Genomic DNA, 23,911 nt, shown 5'->3' with positions numbered 1-23,911 from the left:
ATCACTCAGAAGTCTATTCTATTTTATCTTCTAATGAGACTAAGTCGTATATCTATATAGACTTTTACATTATACACATTTGATATTTCGAGCCGAGTTTATCTCGCTTATCTATTTCTCGAAATATATGTTGGAAGCTTTTAGTTTTAGCTATGTTCATCGTATTCTTGACGAGTTTAGTTTGAGACAATTTATTTGTTGGAAACTAAATATTAAGTCAAAGACGATCATGTAAAAATTACCTTGAACATCTTACATGATTTGTGTGAGACAATCATTTGATGTCAACTTGGGAAGTTTAGTATTGATCGATTAATCACTTGAAAACTACTTGAAGCTAGTGGTATGTGTAAGATTACCATTGTTGTCTTCTAAGGATGTTTCAATGATTAAGTGAGAGTTTTAGAACGACTACCATGTCTGGATATAATACAGGTTGTATACTTTGTATGCTAACTGTGTAAGTCTAGTTCAGGTCCTCAACTATCGTTTTTGAACGTTGTTTACGAACTGGTTTACCTGTGAAAAGTTAAAGAGTTGTTGTTCGCGCACCCTGTTTGCAAACGGGCTAGACAAGGCCAAGTCTAGAACCGATGTTCGCGTACTCTGTTTTCTAATGTCTGTACAAAGCCAAAGTCCGGAACTCTTGTTCGCGTACTCAGTTTGCGAACACAGTGGTCAAGTTCTAAAATCGGCAAGTATGGATTTTCATACTCATGAACTCAGGTTCATTTGCGAACTCTATTTGCGAACTAAAGTCCCTAAAATTTTAATGTAATAGTTAACCCTAAACTGTTTGCTTAGCTTGCTTTTATAATAATTAATTGCCTCACAAACTTCTCTATAGGTATGTGAGTTAAACCTCCTTTTATAGGTGTCAAACCACACTCTCTAGATGTCTTAGCTATGAGCTAAACATCTCTATTTATAGCTTTAATGATTTCCCAAACCTTCTAGAAATCCATTTCCTTATCTAGGTATAATTCCTTTTCTAGGTATATTTCCCTTTGTAGGAATATTACCTTGTCTAGGAAGTATTTCCTTATTTAGGTATACTTCCTTACTTTAGTTTGGTTTCTCAAACCTCTTAGGAATCTATTTTCCGTAAGAATACTGCATTAAATCAGTAATCCCTTCTAAATTACAATTTTATCCCCAATCCTTCTTGAGGATTACTAGTTCCCGGAGACAGAATGATGCACATGTATCATGTTATGAATCTTCAACAAGTACAAAATGGACACTTGCAGAATCGAAGACGTTGAAAATTCAAGAAATCAAGAAGCACAGTTGAATTAGAGCATACAGTAGAACTTCGTTAAATTAATCCCCGATAAATTAATAACTTCGCTAAGATAATATTTTTTTTCCAGTCCCGAGTTAGGCCAGTGTGATAAATTAATAACCTCGCTAAATTTATAAGATAATAAAAATTTTAAGTTTCCAATAGGGCCCAACTAATATAAATTAATAATCAGTGTGATAACATTATATTATGGTGCTTATTAAAATATGCATCTACAGTTATTTGTTTTTGTTCACATTTATAATACGTTGGACTTCATTTTAATTATTTTTTTTACTCTCTTGAAAAGTTTCGAAATGATTTTATTGTGTTTTCTTTTTTTATTTTAATTTTAACATTAAAGTATATACATTTATACACATATATGTGCCACAAAATAATTGGAAAATAATTTGGATTGAAAATAAAATCACTGGATACTTGATAATACACATTTATCTTAGAAATTTAATGTTAAATTTGGTATGTTTCGATATAATAATAACTTATTAATTTATCGATAAATTAATATTTCGCTAAATTAATAGCATTTAGCAGTCCTAAGACTATTAATTTATCGAAATTTTATTGTATGTAAAATTATTTTGTCACTAAAATTGACAAAGGGGGAGATTATTAGAGCATTGGTCGGTTGAACCCATATGTGTTAGTATATCAAATTAGTTTTCAAATTTAGATGACAAAACACATTCTTGATTTAGTCTCCTAAAATTCAGTTTCGAACTATATTAGGTTAAAGAAGTAGAAAATAGAATAAAACATATCCTAGATGAATGGATATTGTTGACTACACAAAGACATCTTGGAGAACTTCATTAAAGGTTAGTAACAAACACTTGATTCTCTTGTTTACCCGACCTTTCTATCAATCGAAACAAGTGCTCACTCAATGGAACAATTCCTATGACGGTAAATATACACATATGTATACGCTCGAGGATATTTGAGGCCACTACTTTTATGAGAATGAATTTTTTTCCTTGAAAAGGTCCTCATGTTATAGTGAATGAGAATACGAATTGACAAAGCCAAGAATCACCTAATTCAGAGTTATAGCAAAGAAGTTATGAGTGATTTATTAAAGCAACACTTATTATGTGTTGCGAGGGCAGTTCGTGAGTAGGAAATTGTACACGAACTTTTGGCAACAATTCGTGAACTAAAACGAGAAATACGTGAGTAAAGGGCTTTTTTTTAATCAAATCCTTGGTGCTACCTTTCCCAGACAAGATAACTTTGTTTCCAGGCAACTTAGCCTTGACCATTCACTTTAAATAGGGGTTTCATGTAACCAAAAACCATCCCTTCAAAAATTATGTGTGTGATGCATAAGGTTGTTTTCCATATCTTTGTTCTTCACGAACAATAGTGACTTTACTTGGGGATCGTAAAGCACAAGCAAGTTATATTCTTTGAAAGTTACAGAACCTGTTTCTAGGTGTTTTTCATAAAATCTAGATTTGATAGATCAAGATATCTGTAGATTACTTCTAGATGATCTTGTGAGGAAGAATCAATTAGGTTACGGAACGGTAAACCCTAATTGTTGAGGAGTATATTCTAAAGAGAATTAAAACTCTGCTAGAGAATTTCGAAGAGGAGCTTCTAAAGATAATTGGGGTTCTGCCAGAAGGTTTCCAAGAGGAATTGAAAACGCGGGGGTCTAACAACCACACCCAATATTTCGCTTAGCAATCTGTATGGACAAACTCTAATATACTTTCTAGAGAATCAAATACACAGTCAGACTCAATATAGACAAAAACTATATCAAAGAGTTTTTATCTCTATCTCTCGATTTAAATCTTACTCAAGAAACTGCAAGTCTTAATTTAAATACAAGAGAGATAAACTTGGATGGTACCAAAGACCAATATCCAAGTATCAATTAATTTAAATCAACAACCAAAAGGTCGGATATTCTAATTGATTGAACAACGCACAACCTGTATTATTTCAATTATATAAACAAATATAATGCCGAAAATAAATAACACAGACACCAGAAATTTTGTTAACGAGGAAACCGCAAATGCAGAAAAGCCCCGGGACCTAGTCCAGATAGAACACATACTGTATTAAGCCGCTACAGACACAGCCTACTCCAAACTAACTTCGGTCTGGACTGTAGTTGAACCCCAACCAATCTCACACTGATCCAAGGTACATTTATGCTCCTACGTCTCTGATCGCAGCAGGATACTACGTACTTGATTCCCTTAGATGATCTCACCCACAACTAAGAGTTGATATGACCCAAAGTCCAAGATTTTAATAAACAAATATGTATCACACAGAAAGTCTACGATAATATATAAATCCGTCTCCCACAAATATACATATGAGTTTTGTTCCGTCTTTTGATAAATCAAGGTGAACAGGAACTAATTGATAAACCGGTCTTATATTCCCGAAGAACAACCTAGTATTATCAATCACCTCACAATAGTCTTAATCGACGCAGCGAAAAAAGATATTGTGGAATCACAAACGATGAGACGAAAATGTTTGTGCTTACTTTTTATCTTGCCTATCGGAGATTGAAATCTCAAGCCAATTATTACAATTGTACTCGTACGATAGAAATCTCAAGATCATATCACACAACTACAATAAAAGTAGTATCGGTCGTTCTTCACAATCCCAATGAAGTCTTTAAGTCGTTAACCTGGTTTAGAAGAATAAACCAAAGGTTAAAGGAGAATCGACCCTAGCTTAGCACAACTAGTATCACATAGAATGTACAAGGATATTTTTTCCCAGTTGCTAGAGTTCTCCCTTATATAGCCTTTCAAATCAGGGTTTGCAATCAATGTTAGCTTGTAAAAAAGCATTCAATATTCACTGTTAGATGAAAACCTAATTAGATTCAAGCTAATATTTATCAATCGTTAGATCAAGAACATAGCTTGTTATACACAAATGAAATGCACGTTCCTGGGCTTGTGTAACCGTATCCAAACTTGTACATTAGTTGGTTCAACAATAGTTAACCAAATGGTTAGCCATATGATCACTTTCATATCAACCATATTCTTATTCACCATAACTAGTTCAAATGACTCGAATGAACTAGTTAGAGATTTGTTCAATTACAAGGAAATCTCATGTACTACACAAGACACAATTGAAGCAAAAACGATTTGAGTCACATGAATCGGTTCATGAACTCAATAGCCACGGTTTGCAATTTCATTCCTTAGTTTATAAAGATAAGTTTACTAAACAACGTTTTTAGACATAACATACTCAAGTTCGTGGACTGAGTTCGCGGACTTAAGTTCCCGGATGGAGTTTACAAACTCCACCAGAAATTATCGGGTTTGAGAACTTCGCCAGTTCGCAGACTGAGTTCGCGGACTGGGTTCTCGGACTGAGTTCGCGGACTTAGCTCACGCACTTCTCCGGTTTACTTGATCAACAAAGTTCGCAAACTTTGGTTCAAACAATAAGGAATTATACATATATGTGTTTCCACAACAATGCTTATATCCTCCAAATGGTTCTATAGTCTAAACTCTCGTTTCAATCATTGAAACATTCTCATAGGACGTTATATAGTTGTTATTCACAAACAATTTTTAGTCAGAGCAATTTTCAAAGTGATTGAAACATAACATGACTTTCCTCACTAGGTAAAGATGAACTTGGATAAAGCGAAAGCTTTACCAATACATATTTCGAGAAATAGATAGGCGAGGTACACTCGGATCGAAATACCAAATATGTATAATCTAAGTCTATATACAAAAACGACTTTTGTCTCAAGATAGGAGATAAATAGACTTTTGAGTGATAGAAGTTCAAGTCTCCACACACCTTTTAGTCGATGAAGATCCACCAGTTCCTTGAGTAGTACTTTGTCTTGTATGATGATTGCCATGGAGTTCTTGAGCTCAACTACACTTTCTATCCTAGTCCGAGACCTTAGCTATAGTAGACTAGAAATCAAGACTTATAGTTTTGATCACTAACATTGGAAAACATGCTTGAGATAGCAAGGCATGCGAGTTCGACCGAGCAATGCTCTAACAATCCCCCCCTTTGCCAATTTTAGTGACAAAACTATCAATACATATGGAATACAAAAAAATATATAAATAAACTTTTGTAGCTCCTATTCCACATGCCTAATCTTCAACATTACTTGAAATCTTCGTCACTTCCAAGTACTCCAATAATCCCAAAGGTTGTAAGTTTAGTATCATCGTTGTTGAAAATCCGTAACTATAACAACGAGAAACAAGAGTTCTCAATCATTGTTATACAGTGTCATAGTATCATTACCCAACGTCAAAGTTCAATTGTATCACAACTTTAACAACAATACTATGGTGATATGTCACTCCCCCTTAGTCAATATTACATCTCACATGGAAACCACTCCCCCTTACATAATGATCTGAAAACCATATGTATTTGTAGTGTGAACTACATATTAAATCCCCCCTTTTTATCAATAAAATTGGCAAAGGTACAAGAACGGGATCCTAATGAAATTTCCAAAAGATACATTTCATGTCCAAAATAAAGCATATATCATCTTATTTAGATGCAATCATAAATCCGAAGCTAAATGCATTCATCAAGGAGTTTAAAGATACAATATAACTCCTATAATATTCCACAGCCGCACTCCCTACAAAGATTTGGCAATTAAGCAAAGGTTCAAAAGAACTCTCCCCCATAAAATGTCATTCCCGAAAGAACAGCAAGAGCGACCTTAATTTCAAAAAGAAAAGAAGGATTTCTTTGGACATAACAAATCATACACAAGTATGAATTTGAATCCAAAAATATTCAACTAAATTAATCATAAAAGAACTCATGATTAACTTAATCGGAAATGCTCAACACAAGTGAACTTATGGAGACTTAACAAACTCAATTAGATTAATCACAAAACCCATAATTAATCTAATCGAAATACACAACCAAACTAATCACAAAAGTAATCAATTTAATTGGTCATGCTCGACTCAAAGTATCTCATGGAACAACAACTATGCCAAAACAATGACTCAGTCGATAGAGCTCAACATAAGACACCTTATGGAACAACACAATATGTACACAAATTGTGGATCGGAGATCGACCTAATATCGTGGAATAATCAAGGACTCATTCTATTTTCCATCACCATTTGCACAATGACATCCAAAAGGCATAATCCTTGAACACAAAAGATTTTAACCCATCTTCCATCAAAAATTGACATAATAGGCTTAACTTTTGTATTTGTCAAAAGTCAATTCATTCTTTCATCAATACATACATATCAACTCACGAACGACTTTACTTTTGACAAGATATGGGATACTCCAGTTCACGGATGTAAACACATATATCCCATAACAATATTGCAATATATGAAACCATAAAGATTAACACTGCAAAAATCATCTTCCAAAAAAATTTAGAATTTAAAAAAATAAACCTAAAAACATGAAGATGAAACCGTTGGACATAGCTATGTGTAATCACAATAATGGCCATTCCAAACTCTAGTTATTCTTCTAAGAAAAACAAGAAAAATATAAGATTTACTGGGCAATGTAGATCTTTCTCAGAGCATCTACTGAGAATTCCTTCTCATTATTGAAAAACCCATTGATTATGGGATCGTTCAATTCCTCTAAATCTTCAGAAATATCAGTCAACTCACTAAGTTCTCTTTTTAGCTCACACAAGGTGTTCTTGGTTAGAGACAACATTTGTTCATAGTGAGTTATATTTTCCAAAGAGGAAATGATTTGAGATTTTGAATCATTTCTCTTGTTGATGAAATCTTTCACCATGCCTCTAAAATCAATATCACAATGACAAATAGACAAGAGACATCTGGAGGAAGAAGATTCTCCATTGATTGTTGACTTCACTTTCTTTACTCTTGAGAAAGAGATTCCTTCACAAAGATACACACTAACTGCTTCAACTGCATCTCTTTTCGTGATCCCTCTAGCCACAGGAGCCATGAGTATGTATCTTTTGAACAGAAATGAGAAAGAGAACACACAAGAATAGAAACGGATTTATGAACCACCAAACCCAAAACAAAAACTTGGGCCATTTTTTGTGCAAACCTCATTTTTCCCAAGATAAACAATGAGGATGTGAACGTCTCTGAAACTAGACAGTGACGTTGTGAGCAAAACACTCTCCTTGTTTATCACAAGGTGATTTACCAAGGTTTGTCGTATACAGACTTCCTATCTCTTTTGATTCTGGAAGCATTGGTTTTCTGAGACCCATGTTGATTCTCCAGATCATCTTTTGCATGTTCCTTTGCAGTCTGGAAATTCTTTTGTTGTTCCTCTTAAATCTCCAACACGTGCTTTGAACATGATTTTTGTTTCCACAAAACGAACAAATAAAGGATCCTTTATTGTTGAAGTGCCTTCTGTTTATCACAACTGTCAACCTTTATTTTCCCACGACAAGTAGAAACAATGGGGTTGACAATGTTTGCAGTCTTACTTTTAAATCCTAAACCATTTGTATTTCCAAAGGATTTCTGACCAAATAACATTGCTGAGATTTTGTCAGAGCTTCCGGATAATCTTTGTAGATCATCCTTGAGAGTATTAGTCTCTTTTTCCTTCAGAGTAATGGTTCTGGTGATTTTATCATTAAGACAGACTATCTCAAGATCTTTCACCTGGATTAATGATTCTAGTCTCTTCAATGAAGCTTTTAATTGGAGATTTTCTTGAAGAACCTCTTATTCAAGAATTCAAAAATCTCTGTGTCAGACTCAACTTCTGAATCAGATTTTGAGTATGTGGATGTTTCTGCTGCATGAGCTGAGGGTTCCTCACATCCATCAGACGTATTCAAAACGTTGACACATACGGATTTTTCTTTCTTAGAATCATTAGCAGCAAAAGCTAACAGTGGATGTTTATCACATCTAATGCTTCTTTTTACAAATTCATTGATCCTTTCTGTTAATAATGGTTTATCAAACCATTCACCATTTGAGCAACATTCATCATCCCAAGACAAGTTAGAGGTTCTACATGTGTCGGAAACGACATTGAAGGCAATGGTTTGAGCAGAAATTTGATCAAAAATTTTTACCTTTCCAGAAGAAGCATTTTTGGAGAGGGTGTTGAGGTTATTTCCTCCATCGATGGCATGCTTCCTAGAAACGTATCTATTTTCTTCAAATACAGTTTCTAAGATATCCAAGGCATCTTTAGACTTAGTGCAAGTAGACACATAGTGCTGAAGATTTTGGGTAATGACATGTCTGATAGCATTCAATCCGTCAGAGTTTTGCATTGCAGCAAGAGATTCTTCAGGACTGTAACTACCAACATCCTTAGGTATAGATACATCGCCTTCTGTATTTATCGGAGGATTATAGCCCTTAACGACACGTACCGAGGTTCAAGAATCACGTGCTTGAAGAAACGCACACATAGCGACTTTCCACCATGGGTAGTTTGAGCCATCGAAGACTGGTGGTACGTTAATAGAGATATCACCTCTGTCAATAGATTCAGATCGTTACAAACACATACTTGTAAGGTCTTAAATGTGTTTCCTCCTCTGATACCAATTGAAAACGCGGGGGTCTAACAGCCACACCCAATATTTCGCTTAGCAATCTGTATGGACAAACTCTAACATACTTTCTAGAGAATCAACTAGACAGTCAGACTCAATATAGACAAAAACTATATCAAAGAGTTTTTATCTCTATATCTCGATTTAAATCTTACTCAAGCAAACTGCGAGTATCAATTTAAATACAAGAGAGATAAACTTGGATGGTACCAAAGACCAATACCCAAGTGTCAATCAATTTAAATCAACAACCAAAAGGTCGGATATTCTAATTGATTGAACAACGCACAACCTGTATTATTTCAATTATATAAACAAATATAATGCGGAAAAGAAATAACACAGACACCAGAAATTTTGTTAACGAGTAAACCACAAATGCAGAAAAACCCCGGGACCTAGTCCATATTGGAAACACACTGTACTAAGCCGCTACAGACACTAGCCTAATCCAAACTAACTTCAGTCTGGACTGTAGTTGAACCCCCACCAATCTCACACTGATCCAAGGTACAATTATGCTCTTACGTCTCTGATCCCAGCAGGATACTACGTACTTGATTCCCTTAGCTGATCTCACCCACAACTAAGAGTTGCTACGACCCAAAGTCGAATACTTTAATAAACAAATTTGTATCACACAGAAAAGTCTACGATAATAGATAAATCCGTCTTCCACGAATATACCTATGAGTTTCGTTAAGTCTTTTGATAAATAAAGGTGAACAGGAACTAATTGATAAACCAGTCTTATATTCCCAAAGAAAAGCCTAGTATTATCAATCACCTCACAATAGTCTTAATCGATGCAGCAAAAAAAAATATTATGGAATCACAAACGATGAGACGAAGATGTTTATGATTACTTTTTATCTTGCCTATCGGAGATATAAATCTCAAGCCAATTATTACAATTGTACTCATACGATAGAAACAGAAAGATCAGATCACACAACTACAAGAAAAGTAGTATCGGTCTAGCTTCACAATACCAATGAAGTCTTTAAGTCGTTAACCTGGTTTAGAAGAAGAAACCAAAGGTTAAAGGAGAATTGACTCTAGATTAGCACAACTAGTATCACACAGAATGCGTGGGGATTAGTTTTCCCAGTTGCTAGAGTTCTCTCTTATATAGTCTTTCAAATCAGGGTTTGCAATCAATGTTATCTTAGTAACAAAGCATTCAGTATACAACGTTAGATGAAAACCTGATTAGATTCAATCTAATATTTATCAACCGTTAGATCGAAAACATATCTTGTTATATACAAATGAAATGCACGTTCCTGGGATTGTGTAACCGTACCCAAACTTGTACATTAGTTGGTTAAATAATAGTTAACCAAATGGTTAGCCATATGATCACTTTCATATCAACCATATTCTTCTTCACCATAACTAGTTCAAATGAACTAGTTAGAGAGTTGTTCAGTTGCAAGCAAATCTCATGTAGTACACAAGACATAATTGAAACAAAAACGATTTGATTCACATGAATCAGTTCATGAACTCTATAGCCGCGGTTTGCAATCGCATTCCTTAGTTTATAAAGATAAATTCACTAAACATCGTTTTTAGACATAACCTACTCAAGTTCGCGGACTGGGTTCGCGGACTTAAGTTCCCGGATGGAGTTTACAAACTCCAGCAGAAATTCTCGGGTTTGAGAACTTCGCCAGTTCGCGGACTGGGTTCGCGGACTGAGGTCACGGACTTAGCTCACGCACTTCTCCGGTTCACTTGATCAACAAAGTTCGCAAACTTTGGTTCAAGCAATAAGGACTTATACATATATGTGTTTCCACAACAATGCTTATATCCTCCAAATGGTTATATAGTCTAAACTCTCATTTCAATCACTGAAACATTCTCAGAGGACGTTATATAGTTGTTATTCACAAACCATTTTTCGTCAGAGCAATTTTCAAAGTGATTGAAACATAACATGACTTTCCTCACTAGGTAAAGATGAACTTGGCTAAAGCGAAAGCTTTACCAACACATATTTCGAGAAATAGATAGGCGAGGTAAACTCGGCTCGAAATACCAAATGTGTATAATCTAAGTCTATATAGCAAAACTACTTTTGTCTCAAGATAGGATATAAATAGACTTTTGAGTGATGGATAAGTTCAAGTCTCTACATACCTTTTAGTCGATGGAGATCCACCAGTTCCTTGAGTAGTCCTCCGTCTTGTATGATGATTGCCATGGAGTTCTTGAGCTCAACTACACTTTCTATCCTAGTCCGAGATCTTAGCTATAGTAGACTAGAAATCAAGACTTATAGTTTTGATCACTAACATTGACAAACATGCTTGAGATAGTAACGCATGTGAGTTCGACCGAGCAATGCTCTAACATGAATTCCTAAAGAGAATTAGTGTTCTGATAGGAGTTCTACAGGTGCACGAATACAATTGAAGCAGGCATTACATCTAGTCTGAAACCTAGTACTAGGTGTAACAGTTTAAATCAGTATGTATTTAATTTGGACTAGGTCCCGGGATTTTTCCACAAGATTGTAGTTTTTCTCGTTAACAAAAATCTTTGGTATATGTGTTATTTATTTTCCGCATTATATTGTTTTTGTCTTTATAATTGAGATATCACAGGTTAAATGTATATAAACCCAGATAGTATTAACTCAAATGTAAATAACCTACAAGACTTGTTCTTGTTGAATTCAGTTCGTGGAAATTTTGGGAATATAATAGGTTTATCTTGTTAAAAAATCTTAAAATACAGTTTCATAACTGAACGTATAAATTGTACAAGGATTGTCCATATAGGTTGTCGAACGAAAAAGTTAGTGGTGTACTAGTGACCCTCTCCTTTTTCAGGTTTAAACCCTTATTAATTAAGATCAAACAAGACTTGTTCGTATCGAATTCATATATTAGAAGACAGATTGCAAATCTCGTACTTATTAGAATTCGGATCTTGTACATTCAGGTACGTACTAGATTGATCTTGGATATTAATTTTTAAGATCGTCCAATAATTCTTCTACACAATCTGGTACACGGACCTTTGATATTGATTACGAAAGAGAAACAGAGAAACTCTATATACAATCTTCTTGAAGGGTCTTTAATATTGACCTACGTGTGATTGTATTAGGTTTTTTCCATAAAGGTTGCCGAACAAAAAGGTTGATGGTGTGCTTGGTACCCTCTTCTTTTCAGATGGGCTTGTGATTTAAGTGAGATAGAGGAAATTTGCATTGTGGTCGGTGTTAAGAAGAATTAAGGATTCGACGGTGTTATGCAATATTACCAGGAATAAAGTTGGATTGGGTATCAGTGGATGTTGGCGTAGGCTCAAAGGGAAGTGGTTGATTTGGAAGGAGTCAAAGATCAGCTCGTGGAAGACTTTCTCCAAACATATAAATACCCAACTAATAATCTAGCAAAGGGAGATCCGACAACGAAAGGCTTCGACAATAATAAACGGCGGTTGGAAGTTTTATGTTTAGTTTCATCTTTTGATTAGCTAATGATTTTCTTTAATACTTTCATGGTTTTTGAGAAAGCCATGTTCAGCTAGATCCGTGTTAGGATGAAAGGATGAACTTCTATATTGATTTATTTGTGTTCTTAAACAAGAGTTTCTACCAATTGAACTTATTTGTGTTTCTATATCACCGTATAGTTTATTTTTAGATTGTTAGTACAAGGACTCATTCAACCTTGACAATAACCAACTTATGAATCTTTTTTGACTATATACGCCATGTACATTTAGTGTTTAAGAATTCTACCTTAAGGTGAGAACAAACGACCATCTTGATAATTCTTATTAGTGATTTTTAAATGAAACATCTTTCATATATTAATACATAGGTTTGCTATTTTACATGAGTTAAATCGAGACCGTCGTGAAAGAACAGAAGTGAAACATTACCTACAACGGATTCCCATAACCTTAACACTTTCACATTCTTTTCTACTTCCTTTATTATTTTTGTTTCATAGTTCTATAATCGTAGCTACCAATCCGTAAAATTTTGAATTATTGAATTTGATTAGTTAATTATTGATATTAGTTAATGGTGATTTTCACATTCCTTGCACGAACTAACCGTATATGTTATTGTCTACATCCTCGGCATTGTGCGTTTGCGGTATTAAAAGACGGTCTGTTTTCCGACCATCAAGTTTTTAGCACCGCTATCGGGGTCGGTTGCAAATTACTCTCTTGTTGATATCATTAATTTTCTAGTCGTAGATTAGAGTGTACTTTTTAGTATTATTAAAATCTTAGTAATTTTGAAATTAAATACCTGTAAATATAAAAAATAAAGTAAAGTAAATCACATTTGAGAAACGTACCAATAGTTTTTAATATATTACCTCGGCAAAAGGAAATACTATATTAAAGACTAATTTTCATCAAATCGATGAAAATGAAAGACAAATAAAAATACAAAAGTCAGTTCTTTCTAGAGACAACATCCCAATTACAAATAAGGGTACTCAAGGAGTAATCTTCAAAAATTATAATGTTCAAAGACCAACTGGAAAGAGTATACACTTAATCACCACTGTTAGCTGATTGGAATTTCTTTTGTTGTTGTTATGAATCATATCATTGCGCTTCCTCCGGATAGTCCACCAGATTGCAAGCCACATAATTCCCTATATTTTTATTTTTTTCATTTTATTATTCTTCTTGTTAGACCATTCCCGGATATTAGATTTTATGCTTTCTGAAAACAACCATTTAGCTCACAAACTATCTAAGAAATATTTCCATATCTTTCTAGCCTTCGGATAATATAAAAACAGGTAATTCTGAATCACATGTTCAACATTACAACTAAGAGGAAGGATCCCCTTACACTCCTATTATTTTCACATCATCTCACATTTTAGAGGATTTTTTTTCTTACTAAATTAATCTTAAGCGACATCGTATTTAAGCCTAATATATTGGGGTATGCTCGTCTTACAAACATCTACATACCCACAAAAAATGAGCACATTGCAAAACGTATGATTCAGAAACTGAAAAAACTAATTAGCCACAAATTAGGTAAATGCCGTTTAGCCATTACATAAGAAACCTATTGTAGGGGCTCCAAAATTTTGGTTTTGAGAGCTCACAAGATGACAAAAAACGTGGTCATCAAATAGTAACTCCAAAACCCCTTATCTCAATAATTAATGTTAATGATTAGGTTAACTAACTTAAGCAAGATTAGTGATAAGATTGGACTAATCATTTAATTATGGTTAATATCTGAAAACCAAAATAAAAAATTCGTATATTTTTTTTTCTTCTGAAAATTAAAATTACGGTTAGGTTTCCAAACCATATACTTTATATACGGTTGGGAGTTCATATTTTCCCAACCGTATTTAAAACTAGGGTAACTTACGGTTGGGTTCTCCAACCTTATACAAAATCAGGATAACTTACGGTTGGACTTTCCAACTGTATACAAAAATTAGGTAAATCACTTATGGTTAGGAGTTTATATTTTCCCAACCATAGGAAATTTGTACGGTGAGGAAATCAATATTTTTCCATCGTAAATCAATCATACGGTTGGGAAATATTGATTTCCCAACCGTATTCAGTTCTGAGACTAATTTTTCCAATCTCTGATTTAATCAAATCTAACCTATTTACGGGATCAAAAAAAATAAAAAAATAGTTGGGTTTTCGATTCTTACCCGTTTAAAGTTATTACTTGCTAAGAATCGACGATTAATAATCGTGGAATTAAAAAAGGAAAAAGAAGAAGAATTAGAGGCGATGGAGGAGAAGAAGAGATGAAGAAGAAGATACATTTCTTTTTTTAACTTTAGTTTTCAGGATTTAAGATTTGATGATTATTTTGATTATGAAAGAATATTTTTGTATTTTTGATAATAAATTAGGTCTCCCCTCATCCATATTTAGGATAGTTGAGTTCATAAGAGCAGTCAAAACCGAATCCTTCGGCCATTATAATAGGTTTCTTACATAAAAATAGGGGTTACTAATTTACCTCAAAATTAACATTTAAATTTTCAGCGTGGCAGAAGTTGATTGGATGTGTACGAGTCATCCACTTCGAGATTATTTTTGTTGGTAAGTCATCCACTTTGAGATTCCAGACCAGTCCAGTCTTTCTTTCCACAACCAAAAGGGAAGTTTAAAATTCTGAAGGGAAGATTATTTAAAATTCTGAACGGAAGATTAAAATTCTGCTATGGCTACTGCTAGTGTGCAGCAGCTTCCAATGCCTGTTCATGGCAATTTCCATAGAATCAATTCTTTTGATTTTGGTACTTCGAGATTAGCAAATTCATACTCAAAAGCTACTCTTCAGATATTATTTCAGAAAAATCGGTGTCGAATTAGGTACACATGCTTTTTCTACTCACCGCAGTATATAAATTGAATCTTTATCATTGCTATCTACATAGTTCAATTGAGAATTATGTATGACTTCTACAATTAGAACTGTTCAGTAAAATAAATAAATTAAGGGTTGTGATTTTCATGGGCAGCAGAGTAACTTATTGATTAGAATTGTGTGAAATTGTGTCTTGTTTCAGATGTCAGTCTACAGATACAGAAGAAGAACCGAAAATTAAGCGAAATATACTTGATAATGCAAGCAATCTTCTTACTAATTTGTTGAGTGGTGGAAACCTTGGTTCAATGCCCATTGCTGAAGGTGCTGTTACCGATTTGTTCGACCGACCTCTTTTTTTCTCTCTTTATGATTGGTTCTTGTAGGTAAACATGTTTTAGCCTTATCCCTAGATACTTTACTAATGCTTGCAAATGTGTGTTGAAGTCACGTTTTGGTTTGGGTTTATATTTTGCAAGCAAATCATTTTGTTGTTATTGGCAGTATGGCTCAGTTTACAAACTTGCATTTGGACCAAAAGCGTTTGTTGTCGTATCGGACCCCATTGTTGCGAGATATATCTTACGTGAAAATGCATTTTCTTATGATAAGGTATGATATCGTACTTTGAGAATTTTTTCTTGTTTGATTGTAATGCTAGTTAGTGTTGTGTTTTGTTGTGCATCCTTCTATAGTATTTTTTTGTGTAGCATATTTCATGGTTGTCAATGTAAATAACATCTACAGTTTTGCCACCTTCCATCTTTTGAGAGTCTATTTGAACTTTTAATCTGAGGACTCATCTTCTTGCTAGCCACTTAAATCAAATAGGTATATAGTATGATCAAAAACACTTTATTTATCATCTATTAACAATTGTTTACTCCAAAAGCTTCTATATGACATCATTCTGTAAGCTATAACATTGTGAAGCACTTAAGTTGTCCATTTGATTTTTTATACTCCTATTTCATCTTTCAATTAGGGAGTACTTGCTGATATCCTAGAACCGATAATGGGAAAAGGGCTTATACCTGCTGATCTTGAGACTTGGAAGCTAAGAAGAAGAGGTGAGCATCAAGATGTTTTTTTGTAATCTAGGCCTGCCTATTCTTTCAGAAACTTCTAATTACATTATGTTATCCCTCCTATCTTCTAGAATTTCAACATCTAAATTTATTGATTTCATGTTCTCCGCATTGCAATTTCTGGTGCTACCTTTATATGGTAATCTGGTAATGCAGAAGCTTGATTTTATCCTCCTGCAATGCAGTTATTGCTCCTGGTTTTCATACCTTATTCCTGGAAGCTATGGTCAAAATATTTACTGATTGTTCAGATAGAACCATTACGAAAATTGATAGACTATTGGAAGTAGAGGAAAGACTTGGAGGAAACACAATTGAGTTGGATCTGGAAGCTGAGTTTTCAAATTTGGCTCTTGACATTATTGGGCTTGGTGTCTTTAACTATGACTTTGGCTCCGTCAGTAAAGAATCTCCTGTAATTAAGGTACGAAGATTAGTTTATAAATATAAAGTGTCTACTATGCTGTTGTTTACCGTCGATCCTTATACTTAGTGTTTCTCCAACAGCCATAGGTTATGCAATATTTTGGTTAGTGTACATTTAAAGTTTAATCTGGTTTATATTGCCCTTACACATTAGGTTTAAGATGTAGAAAAATTGTTTGATGTGGGTGGTATTTGGCCAGAAATGTTAATGGTTTCCCAGTAAAATACTTTCACTACTTGCAGGACAGATTGATTGTTATTGATTAAAATGCTGATTTATAGATTACATTGATAGAATGCTAAGGTAAGAATTTACCTACACCACAGGGTATCGTAATTTTCAGGTGTCATAAAAAGCACAGTCTGTGACATCTGAAATTAATATTGTTCATCTGAAAAACTTAATTCGTAGATGACAAGGATTTTACTCATTGAGACAGAGGGAAGAGATGAAGCTCTAGCAGTGAGTCAACCTCTTTCTCTCATCATGTTATGGTACACCAAGAAAGATATCATGTACTACTGCCTCATGGATGTACACTCTTGTGTTATACCTAAAGGGCTTAAATGTATGACAGATAAGGAATAAGAAGTTTTCAAACAATAGCATGTAAGTACTTAGCCCAACTGTAAATCTGTAACTATGGAAAACAACCAACAACAAGCAAAGTGAATCTTTGTTCCTTTTCCCAACTCTTTATCAATAGTTCTCCCGCTTTGCGCAGGTGTTTATACAATTTAGCTTACTCTTGTCTCGCAGTCATTGCTTAAAACAAGCAGCTCTGCACAAAAATAGTTAGACAATGTGTACAGGATCTGGTACTGCTCCCCATTCAGTAGAGTGATTCTCGCTATGTTGCTAAAACTTGGACCCGTTTCCGGGCTCAGGATGTTTGTTTTAATATACGAACAAAAAAAACTTTCCCTAAGCCGTCTCAGTGGTGGGTTTTGAAAATGAAGGAGGCGCTTGCTGCCAGTGTATGTTTTAATTAAATAGGTTTGGTCAAACAATGCTAAGTGGACTTCTTTCTCATTTACGGAATGTAAGACTAGGGGTTTTTATGTGGTTCAAGCAGTAATTTATATTTCTGAAGTGGTTTGCTGTAGTCCATTTGGTTTGAATAGATATTATAAACCATGTTAATCACTAATTTATATGTTGTTGTTTTCACTGTAGGCAGTATATGGTACTCTTTTCGAAGCAGAACACCGATCAACTTTCTATATTCCTTATTGGAAACTCCCCCTGGTGAGGTGGCTTGTTCCAAGGCAGCGTAAATTTCACAATGACCTTAAGGTTATCAACGACTGCCTTGATGGGCTTATAAGAAATGCAAAAGACACAAGGGAGGTTAGATGAAACCTTAGCTGAACAAGTTGATATTTTAAGTTCAATTCTCATGATTTAATTACTCATATTTTGATGAAAAGTAAATCACGGATGATTTGAAAATGTGATAATCGAAGAGATAATGTTCCTTTTTTTATCCTTTTAAATGATGTCTCTGAAATAAATAGATTGTTTAGAATATTAAGCTCTTAAATGATCCTGCAGAAACAATATAAATTGCGCAAGACTGGCTTTTTATGGTGTTGGATTTGTAAGAAGATACGGTCTAATGTAATATTCTTACAAGAAATAACCTCTCTAGTTAGATATCTTGTTGAATGACGGTGCATTGTTCATGAGATTACTGGATCCGTCCACCTTGATTCTGGTGAGGCTTGATTGGTTTATTGAGTTTTTAACTAGATATGTTTACAGAAATCAATGTGGTTGAACTAGAAGTGTTTCTTTTCGAGCTGTAAGCTATAGTTAAGTGAAAATCTTTTAGCTCTATTAAAGCAGAATTTTACGCCTTGCATGTATCTTTAATAAATTTAAGAGTCATCATAAGAAACCAGTATTTACTCTTTACATAAGTATAAACTCACTGCTTGACTCAAGACTATTATGCTGCCAACTATAGACAATAGCCATGTATGCATAGACCTCAAACTTGAACATTTAGTCAGTTTTTGAGTTCAACTCTCTTGTTCTTTGGCAGGAAACAGATGTCGAGAAACTGCAACAAAGAGACTACTCAAATCTGAAGGTTGATTTGACTTCTCCAAGAAACTGTTAAACAGATTCCACCTTTTTTTTTTAACTCAAGATTTTTTACTCTCGCATGTAACATACTAGAAAAGCAAGTCACAATGAATGTTGCACTTTGTGTTTGCGGTAAGCTTGCAGGATGCAAGTCTTCTTCGTTTTCTAGTTGATATGCGTGGAGCTGATGTCGACGACCGGCAGGTAAACTATCTAACGTTCTTCGTTTATTAAATCTATACACACGTAAATTATTTATGACTGTAATTCTTGCTTTCTTTTCCCTTAAACGAGTGCAACTGAATTTCAATTTCAGTTTGTATCGTAAGTCACTATTTTATCTCTTACTTTGATATTACAGCTTCGGGATGACCTGATGACCATGCTTATTGCTGGACATGAAACAACTGCTGCTGTTCTAACTTGGGCTGTTTTCCTACTCGCTCAGGTTCGTACTGCAGTTCCTTTTAAAATAAGACTTACAGATATAAACTGGTAAAGTTTGCTTTCTATTGAGAATTATCAGAAATTTAGCTGTTCTGAGTTTAGTTCATAAATACAGAATCCTGAAAAAATGAGAAAAGCTCAAGCTGAGATTGATTCTGTCATTGGTCGTCGCAAAACAACTTATGAATGCGTCAAGAATTTGGAGTAAGTCACACTTGCTTGCGGAAGTGGTAACAAAATCTTTGGTTCTGGGTATTATCTGTGAAGTTTTTATCAAAATTAACTTATTACATGTGTTATTAGTCCACAGAACCATTTTTATACAAGATGAAGAAAACTGAAAAATGAATTATGGTGTTAAGAATTGAGAGTACCTCTTCCAAACTGAACCAGAATGTTATATGGCACGTCAAAAAATCATAATTACCTAAATCTAAGTGTTTAGATCACATTCATGATCATCATTTGTCTTGTCCAACAATCCGAAACATTCAAACTTTAGCTTCCAAATTTATCTGGATTCTGGACCAACTAGATGAATGATATGCTGATCACTATCTTTAGAGCAGAGAAATATAAGATATGATATGACAAACTTTTCTAACACGTACTTCATTAAACACTTTTTGTAGCGTATTAAACCTGTGTGCATGTATATATTCAAGTTGGTATTGCGATTATTGGATAGGCCTTATTTCTAGGTTGTTTGAGTACTATTTAACAGTAAACCTTTTTCTTTTAGGTACGTAAGACTTATTGTTGTGGAATCACTGCGTTTATATCCTCAACCCCCATTGCTTATTAGGCGTTCCCTCAAATCTGATGTATTGCCAGGTACCTGTTCTCTCTTACACCAAGACATAGGCGTTTGCTGAATCATCTGATACTCTCTCATATGAAATGTTTTGTAGATTAGATAATTACATGTTACTTATGGATGCAAGTGGGACTCACCCCAGACTTCCTCGTACAACCACCTAGTGTCTGACCGACTCCACATTATTAGCTCTATATAACTGACATGTATATAATAAATGATGACTGCAGTTGTGGTTCATCAGGTCATTACAATGTGGTTATATCACCTTGTACTGCAATTACCTTTTTTACTTGAATTTTGTGGATATCACTGGATGATGCCCAATGTTCAATCAATCATGCAGGAGGATACAACGGGGAAAAAGATGGATATGCAATTCCTGCTGGGACTGACATCTTTATCTCTGTAAGTAGTTCTTTTAACATCTGAGTATTCTCGTAATATTTATTGCAAGAAAGTAATCTATCCACTAAGATTTTGTTCTAGCAGTATATATTTCAACAATAAGTTCTCAAGTTAGTGTTGAGTGGAAAGACTGAAATGCTTGAGCGTAGGCTTTACATTATAACATGAATAAATAAATCGGAGAATCAGAATCAGAATATGCAGCAACTTTGGCTATTTCTATCTTCAGATTTGCCCTGTACTAATATATTGTCTAAAATCTGTTATTAAAAGAAGGGATTTCCTCGTAAGGAAATCAAATAGATGGTTGCAGGTGTCACTGTATTACAGTGGTAAAGTGGGTGATGATACTGACAGCCCGAGTTCTGTACTCGTCAGCACCTAAATCCTTCCTACTATTTGCTAAACCCCGTTATGATTTAGAGAATGAAGGAGAGAGGATGTTAGAAAGTTGATTCATGATTCTATGAATCTGGTACCCATGATAATGATATTATGATGACGAACAACCTGAGATGGTTATTGTATACCTCTTTCGTTTGTATTAAATTAAATTCCTAACTTGAAGGTTTACAAGAAACTAACTTGTTCTTTTCCAGGTTTACAATCTTCACCAGTCTCCGTATTTTTGGGATCGGCCTAATGATTTTGAACCAGAAAGGTTCTTAGTGCAAAAGAAAAGTGAAGGTATAGAAGGATGGGCAGGTTTTGATCCTTCCAGAAATCCTGGAGCAATGTACCCCAACGAGGTACAAAATACCTACTACCAGACTAAATTATTATATACCTTCGACACTCATTGGTACTTTAACCGTCTCTTCGATATTTCAGATCATTGCAGATTTTGCCTTCTTACCATTTGGCGGAGGGCCTCGTAAGTGTGTAGGAGACCAGTTTTCCCTGATGGAATCTACTGTAGCATTAGCTAGGTTGTTGCAGAATTTCGATATTGAGCTTAAGGGATCTCCAGAGTCTGTGGAACTAGTTACAGGGGCTACAATTCATACTAAGAATGGTCTATGGTGCAAGCTAAGAAAGAGACATCAGTGATCGAGAGACCGAGTTTAAAAGCAGTTCCTAACATCCTGTTAAGCCACTATAGCATGGCGAGGCTCTGTTATGGAATTTTTGATACTACCCAAAAGGCACGGAATATATCGTGCATTTGGTTCACTCACGCATGCTTTATTTTTAGAAGCGACTAGCAAATACTACCGCAGGTTCCAAAATTTGTACCATTCCCTGAATTTGTAATTTTGTAAAATTTACGGTGTGGCACAGATCCTGGTGTGGTATCATCACTGTATGACTAATTTATCGTGAGCAGTTGTGTTTAAAACTATCGTGCTAACTACCTTCTAGTTCCGTCACTGATCGTATGGAGAAATATGATGAGCCTTGTGTCAGATACTTTGAGTGCGGGTCATTAAATGCTACTCACGTAATATCTCTAGTTGCCTCTAAACCAATAAATTTTCGTGGGCGTTACGCCCAGGACATTTTTGCAAAAGGTGTATGCAAATGGTAAAACTTGGACCTGCATGCAATTTAGGTGTCACCAGCACTTTGGACGCATGTCAAAAGGCAGTAAACACGTATCGACACTTACCAGCCACGTAGTGTTTTTATTCTTGCCGTTTCCCTGGTTATAAACAAGCTAGCTAGCTGCATTAGTTGTTCATTTATTTTCATCCAAAAACATTTCAGAGAGGCAAAGTTGTATAGTGCTTCAGTCATTCGCACCAAGTCCGTTATTGGCTCTGTTTTTTTCATGTTGCTGCTGTTAACATTCCGTAAGTTTCTCATCCCTTGCTAGCATATATATTTTCATTTAGCTAAAACTTATGACTATATGGTTTGGTCTTTTATGTGATTCCCAGAGGAGGCGATGGTGATGAGGGTTGATGGTGCTAGGACAAACAGGATGTGCGACTCAAAAAGCCATAAATTCAGAGGGCCCTGTGTTAGTGACACCAATTGCCGAAACGTCTGTCAAACTGAAAGATTCTCAGATGGTCATTGCCGCGGATTCCGCCGACGGTGTTACTGCCAAAATCCTTGTATTTAAACGAAATATGATGATCTAGAAATAAAGATTTACTCTTTTGTTTAGAATCGGCAATTCGGGAGAGTAATGTTAATTTGGATCTACCGATGTATGGAATAATATGTCTCCCTTTTAACCCCATGTATTTGAGCTTGCAAATCAAAAAGAGAGTTGACTGAAATTCAGTTATAATTGCTTTCTTATCAACTTAGGCTGTGACCTCCGGTCATCTGTTAACAATCCAGCCGCTAGAAAAAAATCCGCTCCCCAAGTCTTAATTTTCTAGACCAACATCGACGCATGTGCTGTCAGTGAAGACATTACGTCACCTGGAACGGTGAATATGATTTTGTTTACACGGATGAAATTTTAGCATCGACCAATCAAGATTCTTTTATTTTGAAACCTATCAAGGATTCAAATATCCTGCAATGAAATATCATGCAACGAAGATAAGGGATCTAATTCATGGAGAATACTAAAATACACATGGAGAATACTAAAATACACTTTAACCTATTAAATATTGAAACCTGAAACTAAAATACACTTAATCTATTAAATATTGAAACCTGAAACTAAAATACACTTAACCTATTAAATATTAAAATATGAAACTAATTTGTTTGTCTTTTAACCTATTAAATATTGAAACTTTGAACTAATTTGTTTGCCGCAAGTGCTAACCGTGGAGAGAGTGTGTTTGTGATCGTGGGAGAGCAAAAATATAGACTAGGAGGATGAACTTCAGCCTCCTATATATATATATTTTTTTATATATAAAACTCCTATGGACCATGTAAAAGAATTTAAAAAAACTAAAAATTCTTTCCAAACGACACAAATTTCTCTCCAAACGACACAAATTCAGCCAAATTCAGCCGCTCAATGTGTGTTTTTACCAAACGGCTAAAAATCAGCCGCTTAGTTTTCGCTTTAGTCCACTCTTTCATTTCAACGAGTGTACGAGTGATTATTGATGAATGAGTGAGTACTCTCACTCTATGGTAGCACTTAATTTGAGCAAATCTAGTGAAACTCTTTCATACTGAATGAGAGCACTCACCCCATAGCCCTTGCTCTTAGGGAAAATTAGGTTTAGGCGCAGGCCCAAAAAATAATTTTCTCATTGTCAGGCCCATAATTAAGTTTTAGTTCCGTGACACCCATAATTATATGAAATTATTAAAAATGTCTGCACGGTGGATTATGCAGCCGCATGATGGGTTATGAATCAGGGGTATAATTGGCAACGCAACTTGGATATATCATATCTAAAAATCCGTGCCTTGGAATTTTACAAATTTTATATCGTTGGAAATCTTTTTAAGTGAGCTACGCAACGAGTACAAACAAGA

General features: G+C 34.8%; 2 protein-coding genes across 4 annotated transcripts; both read left to right on the top strand.

Moving 5' to 3' along the window:
* The first annotated feature begins 15,013 nt into the window (after positions 1-15,013).
* Positions 15,014-21,888, top strand: LOC113287316 (cytochrome P450 97B2, chloroplastic-like). Of its 3 annotated transcripts, none has more exons than XM_026536030.1 (14): positions 15,014-15,233; positions 15,431-15,552; positions 15,743-15,840; positions 16,214-16,298; positions 16,502-16,740; positions 17,920-18,093; positions 18,791-18,838; positions 18,979-19,038; positions 19,196-19,282; positions 19,397-19,485; positions 20,024-20,115; positions 20,445-20,506; positions 21,106-21,255; positions 21,338-21,888. In XM_026536030.1, exons 1-14 carry the CDS (start codon positions 15,082-15,084, stop codon positions 21,554-21,556), a joined length of 1,677 nt encoding a protein of 558 aa, XP_026391815.1. In that variant the 5' UTR covers positions 15,014-15,081; the 3' UTR covers positions 21,557-21,888. The 3 variants fall into 3 exon arrangements, with proteins under 3 accessions (XP_026391815.1, XP_026391816.1, XP_026391817.1); XM_026536031.1 differs by having other exon boundaries at positions 15,207-15,233; positions 15,431-15,614; positions 15,733-15,840; XM_026536032.1 differs by lacking the exon at positions 15,014-15,233 and having other exon boundaries at positions 15,442-15,552; positions 15,733-15,840.
* A 328-nt stretch (positions 21,889-22,216) lies between these two features.
* On the top strand, positions 22,217-22,734 carry LOC113285589 (defensin SD2-like). The gene is made up of 2 exons (XM_026534422.1): positions 22,217-22,299; positions 22,387-22,734. Exons 1-2 carry the CDS (start codon positions 22,278-22,280, stop codon positions 22,572-22,574), a joined length of 210 nt encoding a protein of 69 aa, XP_026390207.1. The 5' UTR covers positions 22,217-22,277; the 3' UTR covers positions 22,575-22,734.
* Positions 22,735-23,911: the final 1,177 nt, after the last annotated feature.

The sequence above is a fragment of the Papaver somniferum genome, chromosome 6, assembly GCF_003573695.1.
Source record: "Papaver somniferum cultivar HN1 chromosome 6, ASM357369v1, whole genome shotgun sequence".
NCBI lineage: Eukaryota > Viridiplantae > Streptophyta > Magnoliopsida > Ranunculales > Papaveraceae > Papaver > Papaver somniferum.
The sequence above is the reverse complement of the archived record's forward strand: the minus strand, read 5'-3'. Positions and strand labels throughout refer to the sequence as shown.